The sequence below is a fragment of the Nicotiana tabacum genome, chromosome 24, assembly GCF_000715075.1.
Source record: "Nicotiana tabacum cultivar K326 chromosome 24, ASM71507v2, whole genome shotgun sequence".
Classification (NCBI taxonomy): domain Eukaryota; kingdom Viridiplantae; phylum Streptophyta; class Magnoliopsida; order Solanales; family Solanaceae; genus Nicotiana; species Nicotiana tabacum.
Window position 1 is genome coordinate 30,808,662 of NC_134103.1, and position 12,482 is coordinate 30,821,143.

At 34.9% G+C, this 12,482-nt stretch overlaps 1 protein-coding gene across 4 annotated transcripts; it reads left to right on the forward strand.

Annotated features, from left to right (window-relative positions):
* The first annotated feature begins 2,390 nt into the window (after positions 1-2,390).
* On the forward strand, positions 2,391-8,403 carry LOC107815602 (uncharacterized). 4 transcript variants are annotated; one of them, XM_016641217.2, is made up of 8 exons: positions 2,391-2,639; positions 3,140-3,229; positions 3,634-4,392; positions 4,499-5,047; positions 5,193-5,257; positions 5,948-6,022; positions 6,462-6,558; positions 7,894-8,403. In XM_016641217.2, the coding sequence occupies exons 2-8, from the start codon at positions 3,188-3,190 to the stop codon at positions 7,936-7,938; spliced, it is 1,632 nt and encodes a 543-aa protein (XP_016496703.1). In that variant the 5' UTR covers positions 2,391-2,639; positions 3,140-3,187; the 3' UTR covers positions 7,939-8,403. The 4 variants fall into 4 exon arrangements, with proteins under 4 accessions (XP_016496703.1, XP_075103225.1, XP_075103227.1 ...); XM_075247124.1 differs by having other exon boundaries at positions 2,397-2,639; positions 7,877-8,403; XM_075247126.1 differs by having other exon boundaries at positions 2,501-2,639; positions 3,176-3,229; positions 7,877-8,403.
* The last annotated feature ends 4,079 nt before the right edge of the window (positions 8,404-12,482 follow it).

Sequence of the window (12,482 nt, forward strand, 5' to 3'; positions counted from 1 at the left end):
TGTAGACCGTACTTTTTTCAAATTTATATTCATATTAGATGCTCATGTACTCAGTAACACCGGGTTTTGAGGAGTGTTCGTATTTGTATTTGGGAGATTTTATATTGTATTTAAATATTATATTTTCAAACATAAAAGAAATTGTGGTTTAGTGACATTAACGGTTTTCCTAGTATCGAGATAGGCGCCATCACGACGGGTGAGATTTTGGGTCGAGACAGTCCAAAAGTCTTCATTGCATTCCGAAAAAAACCCTACGTGATTTCAAGCCGAGTAAGCTTACATTAGTGGTGATTTATATAGGAGGCAAGCCTATGGTACTTAAAGCCGTACTTGTGACATTCTTTTGAGAGAAATGAGTGAACCTTTCGTAAATATTTGGATTGAATGCTATATTCTTAAGTGAGTTAGGCAAACGGAGAGTAGAGGAGGAGGAGTTTGGGATCCATAATGACCTACATGAAAGAGCGAGCTTCCTTGATAAATAAAGTCAACTCTTAATGCTTAAGTGTCATACTAGAACTATTTGTGCTTAAAAGTTTAACTTGTTGTCTTGCTGATAATTTATAAGTGGTGTGGGTAATTATTGGTCCCAAGTGATGGGTGATTGATTAACCTTTGATTAGATGGAATGGCTCTTAACTTGTGGAGGTGGGAATTACTTTATTTGCTTGAAGACAAGCAAAAGCTTAAGTTTGGGGGAGTTGATAAGTGGGGATTTTGACTACTTATTAGTGCTCTTTAGCTTTGTTTTTAGTCCAAAAGCGCTTAATTGTGTTCCCGAAAACTGATGAAATATGCTTAATTGTAGGAATATTGGAAGATGATCTCCCAAGATAAAATCTAACTTAAGAATGAGTAATCTGAACTCAAGGACAAAAACAGGCACAAAAGCTCAGAAGTGCGGACCACAGAATATCATCTGCGGCCGCAAGTCGTGAAGAAATTTCCATAAGAGAAATGTGAAAAGTGCGGTCTGCACATAAATTGTGCGGCCGTAGAAGTTGGGTTAGAGCAAAAGTTCAGAGAACCTGCATCTCAAAGTGCGGACCACACAATTATTGAGCGGCTGCAGAAGAAGAGCCACGCGGCCGCACTCACATTTGTGCGAACCGTAGAAGAGCAAGGTGCGGCCGCACTCAAAATTGTATGGACGGCAGAAAGAAAGCATTGCGGCCGCGGATCAGAATTATGCGGGCGCTGATTTTCACTCTTGTCAAGCTGAAGAAAAATACGGACCGCACATGAAATTATGTGGCCGCACGTGCGGCCGCACAACCTCCGAAAAGGCATTTTTGTCCGAACATTCTAGCTTTGTATAAATAGAAGAGTTTCACTTTTTTAGGTCAACTTTTGACATCAGCTGCTATAGTAGACGGTTTCTTTTACTCTTTTTAGTAGTTTTTGCTATTTTTGAGATTTTTGAATATTGATTTCATCATTTTAATTATCAATATGGGTTTAATTATCATTTCTTCTCCTATTTCTTCTAGTTTAAGCACGAGTAGCTAAATTTTTACTAGAGTTGTGACTCAACCCTAGTGTGTAAACTTAATGGGTATTTGATTTATTGCTTATTTGTGGTTGAGTGTGTATTATCTAGCCATGTTCTTATTTTTATTTGAAAAATTAATGGTTGCAAACATTAATTCACGCCTATTGGACTTGGTCTCTCCTTGAGAAAGACAAACTTAGTCTAGGAAAACTTGGCTAACACGAAATTGGGTCAATCGAGAGATTGATAAGCCTAATTAAAGGGTTGAACCTAGAGATAGTAAAACTCGAGTTAAAGCTCGTGAGGTTCGGTTTATTAATTTAAAAAGTATTTTTGAGCAATAATTAGTTTTTGACTCGGATTTAAAAAAGTGCTTTTAAGAGAATTATTTTTTTAAAATACTTTTTAAAAAGGTGCTTTTGGGAATAAATTATTTTTTTCTGGTTTTCAAAAAGTGTTTCCGCTTCTACTCAAAAGTAATTTTTTTCTTTTAAAAGTTTGGCCAAATACCTTAATATTTTTTAAAAAACGAAGCACTTTTGGCCCAATTTTTTTTTTTTGGCCAAAACCTTAGCCAAACAGTCTAGTTATAATAGAATTAGTATAATGAGATTAGTTATCCTGATATTATTTTTTATTAACTTTTTGATATATTGTAATAATAATCTTATTATTTTTAATTTTACTATTTTATCTCGGGATAACTTATCTTGGGATTACTATTATATTCCTTGGCAGATATAAATTATCAGGATACTAAATTTTTATCTTAAAATTATTTTTGCTTATTCAAATCTCAAAAGAGCTTCTCCAACATTTTTTTCTCTTTTTGTTTCTACAACTACTTTTTTTCGCTGCTTCTCCAACTAACCACTTATCTAAAAGATTGTCCAAACGAGTCATGTAGTGTACTAAATAGTAAGGCCCCACGTGTCCTAAGGCGCCTCCATTATTGAATGGATTGCTGTTTGAAGATTCATACCATTATCACATCACGCTTCTTCACTCTCTTCTTTACTTTCTCACTGTTTCTTCTTTCAGTGGGCCTCTTTTACTTCTCTCTATCTTCTTCCTCATCCCCGATCTGATCATTATCTTCTTTACCCGTCTCTTTCCACCCCCTTTCAATTTAACTGTATTTTAGGTGAGACCCCTTTTAAAATTTTCCATAATGTTTTTCAACTTTATTATTAGATTTGTCATTATGTTATAACAAATCTTTTCAACATTTTCACCACCAACCTAATAAAGTATTGGTACTATAATGTCAGTATCAATCTTTTCTCACTTTTAGTCCTTTTTCTTATCAAAGATTGCAACTTTACAACTTTTTTGTGTGTCTCCAGAAAGAGGGGCTTGCAGTAAAAAGATGATACACAACTTTTTGTACTTATTGTGAGAATTATATGCAACTTTAGTGTTTTTGTTTCATTTTCATAATATATGTCAATCTTGATGATTAAAGTTTTGACCTTTAGCAGTTTCCAATAGATCCATAAACTGAGGGGAAAATGTTTTTTGTCTTTCCTTAAAAAAATAACTGTAAAAAAGCAGTATGGATAATGCATAAGTAAAGCAACAGTAGAAAACACAGCACATGGACTTGTAACTGCATATTTCTTCAATTTCTTCAATTTTTCACAGGCCATGATATGTATATTGTGTGAAATCTTGTGGTAGCTTTGTAGATTGATGGGTGAATCCATTGTGCAAACTTCTGCTGTCAAGCACAAGGTACAATTTTTCTGTTCTTTGATCAGTTAAAAGTGGTCTATTTTTATAATTTTTGTCTCAAATAATGTTTCTTTGAGTATGCTATATTTGTTGATAATTATTGATTCAATTATGCCGGAAGGGAAGCCTGGCGTAACTGGTAAAGTTGATGCCATGACTAAGAGGTCACGGGTTTCGAACCGTGGAAATAGTCTGTTGTAGAAATGCAGAGTAAGGCTGCGTACAATAGACTCTTGTGGTTCGGTCCTTCCCCGGACTCCGCGCATAGCGGAAACTTAGTGCACGAGGCTTTCCTTTATTGATTCAGTTATCCTCTTACATCTTCTTTTAAGCCCTAGTGAGTTGTCATTGTTATTCTTGTTTGAGTTTATTGATAAAGAATGGATTTGTGTTATAATGAGCAGATGGGTGAGTCAGTTGTATCTGGTCCTAGACTTGAAGTATCAGTTTCTTTTGGAAGGTTTGAGAATGATGCACTTTCGTGGGAGAAATGGTCATCTTTCTCCCCTAACAAGTACCTTGAAGAAGTTGAAAAGTGTTCGACACCTGGATCAGTAGCTCAGAAGAAGGCGTATTTCGAAGCACATTACAAGAAGATTGCTGCTAAGAAGTTGGAGCAATTAGAGGAGGAGGAAACACAACAAGTAGAAAAGGAAATGGAACCTCAGGTTTCTGATGGTGATTTCAGTTCATCAAATGGTGAGCAGCAAATGTCAGTGAAAGATTTGAAGACTAGTGATGAAGTTGATGAGCTAAAGACGGATGCTACTGTTGCTGTGGAGTGTGATAACTTATTGGCTACCAAAGCTAAGGAACTAACTATATCAGGAATTGATGAGTCACAGGAGGATATTTCTGTTGATGTAGAGCGTGATAGCTCATTGATTACTGAAGTTAAGGAAGGAACTATATCGGGAATCGATGAGTTAAAGGAGGATATTTCCGTTGATATGGAGTGTGATAGCTTATTGGTTAAACCTACGGAAGGAACTATCTTGGGAACATGTGATCTAGGAGAAGTTCATAAGGTTGAAGAACGGAATCCGGAAAAAGGATGTCAAGATAGTTTAGTAGAGACTCCACTAGCGGATACTGAAGCACGAAAATCCTCGTTTAAGAAAAGCAAAACCCCTAAAGCAAATATAAAGATTGCGCCTCGAAAGGTGATATGTTGGAACTTTTCTGGCTATTGGTACTTCAACTTATTGATCCTAGTTCCTATTATATCTCTTTCCTGTTATTTATGAAGTGTTTCTTCTTTATGTTCAGGTACACACTGCGGATGATCGGGTATCCGCTGGAACAAAGAAGAAACTGACATCACCTATGACAAAATCCGCAAGAATTTCCACTCCAACATCTAAGCAAGCATCAACTTCTAAGGTCATTACTGCATCTCAACCATCAGCAAAGAAGGTGAATGGAGCGTCAAATCAAAGAAGTAATGATACTTCTTTGGTACAACGCAAGAAGGTTGTTCCTGGGTCACTTGTGTCGTCGCCTTCTCACTCCTCAAATAAAAAGTTGAATGGTGCAACGGCTTCTCAATCCTCGAACAAAAAGTTGAACGGTGCAAGATTGCAAAGAAGTGAAAATTCTCCTGTACTAGAGAACAAGAGAGTAGCTCCGACATCATTACACATGTCTCTGAGTTTGAGTTCCCCAAATTCTACAACTTCTAATACTACAATGAGAAAATCTTTGATCATGGAGAAGATGGGGGACAAGGATATTGTCAAGAGAGCTTTTAGGGCATTTCAGAACAGCTTTAGCCAAGGAAGATCTTCCGGAGATATGACATATGGTGGACAAGACCAGGTTCATCATTCAAACATATTTGTTTTTTAATGAGTTCTTTTGCCTACTAATTTTCCAGTTCATGCAGATTGATTTTTTTATTTCATGTACAGTGCCTTAATGTTTCAGTAAGTATTTAGCTGTTGGTTTCTATTTGTTTGGATAGACATTGTCGAAGGGATCTGAGCAGAAGATTTCAACTTCTTTGACTCCTCAAAAGGAGAGTGAAAGGTAATTCAATTGCTTCTTTCAAATAGCTTGTATGTGTACCATATACTTTTTTCTTTTGAGCTCTTGCCTACAAATATTTAGCATGATTATTCTATGTACATGAGTCGCATAATGAAAAAGGAATACAAATTCTTTTTATGCAAATTAAATGAGTGGCTTCAGAATTTTTCTTAAGTAAATTGACATATGTATCAGGCACCAATCTTGTCTTAAAAAGGGTATTGCACTTCTTTTATGGTGGGATTCTGGGGACGGATGCATTTAAACAATGATTGGGGTTTCCTGTCCAAATGAATGACGAGGCACACTGGTTACCAAAAAAATTGAAAGGTGAAGAAGTCCGTCAGGAGAAGACCTTCTTTTGTTGGAACTGAGATTGAAGATGTTGTTTCTGTCCGAGTTTTGTATTCAGTGATTGATTAGGTTAGCTGACTTGGTACAGAAGTTACATAGGAGGAGATGTGTTAGTGTTTGCATTGCATATATAGCTGGTTTTTACTCGCCTCTGATAACACTGCTAGGACAACATCTCCATTTGGAAAGACTTAGCTGGACTTTTTGGACGAGAGTAGTCATTCTATGATTTTGACAGATGATAAGTTTACCTTGACGTAATCAGTTTTTTCTGTTGCCAATCAATTAGTGAATTTAGATCTTAAACATGCATATAACTATTTTACCCAATGACAGATTAAGGAAGACGCCCAATAAGGAAATCACTCTTAAAGGCCAACCAAGGACTTGCTCGACCTCACTGTCATCAGGGTAAGATCTCAGAGATTGTTTTGGGACCCTTCCCATTATAATCAATACTTTCTGTTATTTCTTAAAATTTTAGAACGAAAATTTCATTTAGCGCTCCCCTTTGGAACCTGCTCTACAAACCCTTCAATTAATAAATCTTGGTAACTCTCCCAGTAACTTCCCCAACACAGTTCTGTAAAACTTCTAGCCCTAGGTAGAGAGAATTAAGCACATACATGTGGTGCTTATGCTTTCCTGAGCCGAGGGTCTATTGGAAACAACCTCTCTATCCTCACAAGGTAGGGGTAAAGTCTGCGTACACGCTACCCTCCCCAGACCCCACGGTGTGGGATAATACTGGGTATGTTGTTGTTGTTGTAGTTGTATTCGAATAGCTATAACGGCCTCAATTATGTCCAATCCCACTAATCAGTTTTAGAGTTAAATGCATTTGGAGCAGGGCACCTAAAGATGGTGGCATGGAGAAGAAAAAGTTGAATCCTAGCAGAGCTTCTACTGGCTCGAGAACTGATAGATCAGCTGATAAATGGAAAGAGGTATTACGATATCTAATCTGATTTAGTTGACCTATTTTCCACTTTTATCTCGTCTCAGTTTTGCTTTACTCTTTTCCCTTAGAACATAAAGTTCTTTGTCTCAAGTACTCGAAGAGATATGCAACAGCGTTTCTTCATATTGTAGAATAAATTTAGCATTGACTTGATTTCTGGAAAAAAACTATTCATTTTCTTTCTTTATGAGTTACTCTATTCCATTTTTATGTAGTACACTTACCTTTTTAGTCTGACCCAAAAAAGAATGACACATTTATATACTTAAAAGCAAAATAACTTAACATTCTTAATTACTTTTAATGAGATGATTTATAGCCATACAAATATTTATGGCTTCTTTTAGACCACAAATTTCGAAAGTCTTTCTTTCTTAAACTCCTTATAAAAAAAAAATATTTCTTTCTTAAACTCTGCACAGTCAATTACCTTCACATTAAATGGGATAGAGAGAGTATTTTTTACTTTCAGTATTATAATATGTAAAATTTTCTTCCTTATGGTTTCCATCAGTGAAATTGTTCCTACTATAACTTAAGTAGTATAAAATGGGATTACTTAATTACAATTAAGGGAAAGTATATACTGAAATATAACCAAAAAAACGAAAAAAGTATATACTGAATTATCTGGTTTACGTATTTGCATTGTAATGATTAAAAAACCAGTTTTCATATCAATTTTGGTCTTTCACATTTGACATGCAAACCAATAAAGTACTTGAAGTTTGAAAGAAATCTGCAAGCTAGGAAATTAAAGCATTTTTGTTGTCCTAATGACATCGGCTAGCTAGCCAACTAGTAGCCTGTTTGGCCAAGCTTCTAAAACCAATTTATTTTAAAAAGTGCTTTCTCAAAAGTAGTTTTCAAAAAAGTACTTAAAAGTACTTTTGGTGTTGGTAATAAGCAGTTTGTGTTTGGCTAATTAATTTGAAAAGCACTTTTGAGCAGTAACTAATGTTTTGCCAAGCTTTTAAAAATTGCTTCTAAGTGTATTTTTCTCAAAAGTGTTTCTTAGAAAAGTGCTTTTGGAGAAGCTATTTTTTTCTGCTCCTCAGAAACTGTTTCTGCTTCTCCTCAAAAGCACTTTTTTCCTTCTAAAAGGTTGGGCAAACACCTCAATTTTTGAAAAAAAACACTTTTGGTCCGAAAAAAAACTTGGCCAAACAGGCTATAGAACTGTTTAACAAATCTCACCTCCAATGCTATTTGTTTTAAGCAACAAGCCTGCATGAAATCTCCCAGCGAACCATTTGTGTTGGAGAGTGCTCAACACCTTCACTATTCGAATTTATGATTCGTAGAGCGTTCTAATATGCAGGAGGTTACCAAAGCGAAGATCAAACGACCTGGGTCAAATAGGTGAAATATGGAAGTACGCATCCAAATTGGTGAAAACATGAACTTCGGTATTAACATGGTGGTGTGTTGTTGAGGAAATAGACCACTGAATGAGTTATGCAGGCAAAATTTCGGGAACTGCTTTTCAAGAACGAACTTCTTATGTGAGCCAGTCATCTGTTGAAACTGCTGGCTCAGCCGCCTATTCTCGTATTGATCTGGGGTGTATTAACACTATGCTGAACTGCCGAAACTATCCTCTTGTTCTATTTGACCGTTAAACTCCTGTCTAGTCAGGTCATTTAGGTTTTATTTTCTTATATTATATAGCATTAGATCTGGCCTTTGTGTAAAAATGTATAAGCAGGAAGTGATCTCCATTGTTGAAGATTCCATTCTAGTATCAATGATATTGTATGATAGGGTAAAATCTGGTCCATTCCAAAGTTGATTTTATATGGTATCAAAGTAGTGTAAACATTTGGATTCAGTGCTTTGTTTCATGTGAGCTAGCTTGAAAATATAGCACCTTTTTTTTCCTGTAGGTTTACGTCAGGGGTGGAGCAAGAGTTATACTTACGGGTTCTCTAGGTTTAGCTTTAGATTCTGTATTTGTTTCAAAATTTAATAAGATGTCTTTTCCAGAATTCAAAATTCATAAACTCAGCTCGGTCTTTGGTTTAAGCTAAGTGTTTAATAACGCATGGTTTTGTTCAAGAAAATAGTGGGAATATGGTTCACTTTTTACAGACTTATTTAGTGTTACCCAAGCTGAGCTGCGCACAGGCCCAATAAAGAATTGTCCTTTTGCTCGCTTTAAGTAAACATAAGATAAAGGGAAATTTACCTAGCTATACTATAATAGAAATTTATTTATCACTTTTCTTTAGGTTCTTTAAAATTATATTCTCTATCTATATTTATTATTTATATACAAAATCTTAATAAAGAAAGCATCCTTAAAACTAGGATGTAACTGATACAGCCCTTCCCTCTCCCCTCCCCCACGTCAGCCCCTCTCACTCTCGTGTATATCAGTTTTCATCCCATTTTCAAAAAGATTTTGAAATACTTCTCTCTTTCATACAAATTCATCTAAATCTCATCCTCTTCACACATTCATCGACATTATCTCTAAAATTGCAGTAGCAAAGAGTTCTCCATTGACAACCATTAAAAAGCTTCAACATTTGGGTTTTACGAAATTATGATTTGTTCTCTTCCTCTTCACACAAATTCATCGATATTATCTCTAAAATTGCAGTAGCAAAGAGTTCTTCATTGATAACCATTAAAACATTTCGAAGCATTGAATTCAACATTTAGGTTTTACGAATTTGTGATTTATTTGGACTGAGTGCTCTTGCGAACGATTAAGAATATAACTTGGAGTTTATATCTCAATTATGAGGGAGATTGGTTAAGTTTGAGTTATTTTTAGATGAAATTTCATATTGAAACTCGAAGAGGAAAAGTTTCTGAATTGTATCATGATTGTATGATAATTGTATCATAATTGTATCGCAATTGTATCAAAGTTGTATTTGACTTGTATCTGATATATCAATATGTAAAATAATATCTAATACAATACTAATATGATTATAATACAATATTGTATCAGAATTTAAGTTTAGAGTTGTGATTGAAACTTGAAGAAGATGAAGATCAGAATTGTATCATAATTGTTGCAGAAATTATATCGCAAATGTATGATAATTGTATATGGTGATGAGCAATTGTAAGTTTGTGACCAATTTCATATTTGGATTGTGTATGAGTCATTAGCCTATTAGTAAATAGTAATAATTTTGCTAGAGTTTAACAATTTTTAAATTGTGGAAGAAACTTTTAGCAACTCATTTTTTTGGTCATCTCATGACATTCTATGTCGTGTGTATAGATTTCTAACTGCAAAGATAAATTATCTTTTTGGTATCTATTATGGAAATCAGTTTTGTATTATTGGATTTGTTAGATTAGGTATCACTTTCCTAACATTATAAGGATAATAGGAACATAAAATATGTAGTATGGCATTATATTATAAGGATAATAGGAATATAGAATATGTAGTATGGCATTATATCCAGTATTTGAAGGTTCCAACCAAAATCATTCAACAACTAAAGCAAAATTACCAGCTTCTTATTGAAGACGTGCAACTATCGAAGAGAGAGAAGAGGAGATCTGCGTACTGAAAAAATTAGGACGCATGAAATGAGAAGAAGTGTGAAAAAAGAAAATAATATAATTGAATCCCTTAATTGAAGGTATTAATCATGGGATGAGAGATTTTTAAGGGGGGAATGTATACAATTTGTAAGAAAAACCTAGATACTTTTTGAAAACTACAAAACCTAGAGAAAATAAATTGATAAGTTCTTATCATAGTATATATAGGAAAAACATGACCCCTATAGCCCCTCAAAATTTTAATAGCTTATGTTTTTCCCCATTGACACGAAATGTCCCTCCAGCCCAAACATATTACATCTAATAGCCCGAAATATCTATTTTGTATATCTTTTGTATAGTAATAGTCTATTTAGTATATTTTTAGTATAATGACAGTCTATTTAGTATTTTTTTGTATAGTGACAGTCTATTTTGTATATATTTTGTATAGTGACAGTCTATTTTCACCGAAAGAAATACATAAATATCCATATAAATATATACTAATGGCCTGAAATTAAATTATTTAAAACTGTATACCAGATATTTGTTCTAAACAAACTACAATTGTTCCTTAATAATACACATAAAAGAAAGAGGTTACAAAGAAAAGGATTTCTAGGATCCTTTCTGGCGGCAGAAACTAAGGAGAATAAAACCTCCCTTATCAAGATCATAAACGTTACTTTAGCAGGTGAATCCCTTCCTCATGGATTTGCAAGAATCATAAGGTCTAACAGACTCCACCGTACAACATCTCATCAAGTCAAATCTACATCAAGGATTATGCCATCAATTTCATCCCCGGAGACACCAAAGTCAAAAGGAGTTGCCGGAGAATTGTCGGAGCAGCGGCTCAAGATAAAATCAAAGATGGAGGAAGAGAGTTCAAACTCTAATTCCAAGTCTTTTGCTGAACAGCGGCGACATCCGCTTGCCGGCGTAGTGGGGAGGTGCGTTAAGCGGTGGTTTTAAGACACTCTTAAGGAGGCTAAAGCTGGGGATACAACTATGCAAGTACTTGTGGGTCAGATGTATAATTCAGTGGCTAGCCACTAGAATTATTTTTAGGCTATAAAATGTATATTATAATTTTGGCCTACCGGGTATTATAAGTTTGGCCCGAGTAATTATAAATGAATTTTGCTCTAAACATAATCGGCAGTAAATGTCACAATATGAAGCCTCCCTGGCCCAAACAATATTCAATACATCAGAAACAATGTTTAAAAGAAATCAGGTAAAAATTGCACGGGGCGCCCTATTTGGTCGCCCCCATTTAACCTATACCCATTTTTTAAAAAAGTTTTAACTTGTACTCACTTTTTAAATAACTTCAGGCCTCTTTCTCCTCCTCCTTCATTTTCTGAATGCTGAAACTTGAGATATTGTTATGCGTTCTAGCCTCATGATTCAGATATATCTGCTTGTCCCATTATGTTCAATTTGGTCTTATTCACAATAATTTAACCTCTTAGATATTTTTGCTTTACAGGCACATTAGTTTTTGGTTCTAATTTATCTGTAGTAATATTTTTCATTCTTTAATCTTTGAAATGAACAGCATCAATAGCTGCTAATCATGATCTATTAAATTCATTGTTATTTAGTACTATTTCATTTATGTACTGATGTGTGGCTATAATTCCATAGTTTCGTATATTATGTGCCTTGTATTTTACATACTTTAATGATAAATTACACTTTATTTATGCATAATGGAGTCTATTTTATGTGTAGGTGAATTGAAGATGAAAGTAGAGCAAAAGGGATACTTAAACGTTGAAAGTGTACTCGAGAACAGTGAAAATGAGAGATCTGGCGAGGCCAGCCTAAGGCCAGGCTGGACCAGGCTTTAGCCTGGTGAGGCCAGCCAAATTCCAGGCGTTAGGCTGACGACGCCAGGCCTGAGGCCAAGTCTAATCCGAGTTTTGAAGACTTAATTCATTCCGGGTTTGACTAGGACCCTGCCCACACGTTTAGGGTTTCTTCTACACATATAAATAGACCTAAAAACACCACTTGGAGGACGTTTGGAGCAGCTAGAGGCAAGAATAGCTGGAGGAATCACCCCTTGGGAGTTAGAATCATCATTTCTACATCTTTTCATCTTTACTCTGTATTTTAATTATGCAAAATATTTGGGATATTGTTACTATGATTATGAATAGCTAATTTTTTATCTAGGGTTTTGATGGAACCTATTGGAAGATAATTTTCTTGTTATGTTAATATAGATTTGCCGTAGTATTTTCTCTATTTGTTCAACTATATTATTCTTGTGGTTGATTGAAGGGCCCTCAATTAGCTGTGCCTATTAGTATGTATTACTCGGGAGAGAGTGCATGTTTAGGTAATTGTTGAATAACATCACTCCTAAACGTATATGAT

What these genes read in the sequence shown, in the direction of transcription:
- LOC107815602 (XM_075247124.1), top strand. Translation starts at nt 3,188, where the DNA reads ATGGGTGAATCCATTGTGCAAACTTCTGCTGTCAAGCACAAG. An exon ending in TAAAGATTGCGCCTCGAAAG is followed by an intron (nt 4,393 to 4,498) that starts GTGATATGTTGG and finishes CTTTATGTTCAG; the next exon opens with GTACACACTGCGGATGATCG. An exon ending in CATATGGTGGACAAGACCAG is followed by an intron (nt 5,048 to 5,192) that starts GTTCATCATTCA and finishes TTGTTTGGATAG; the next exon opens with ACATTGTCGAAGGGATCTGA.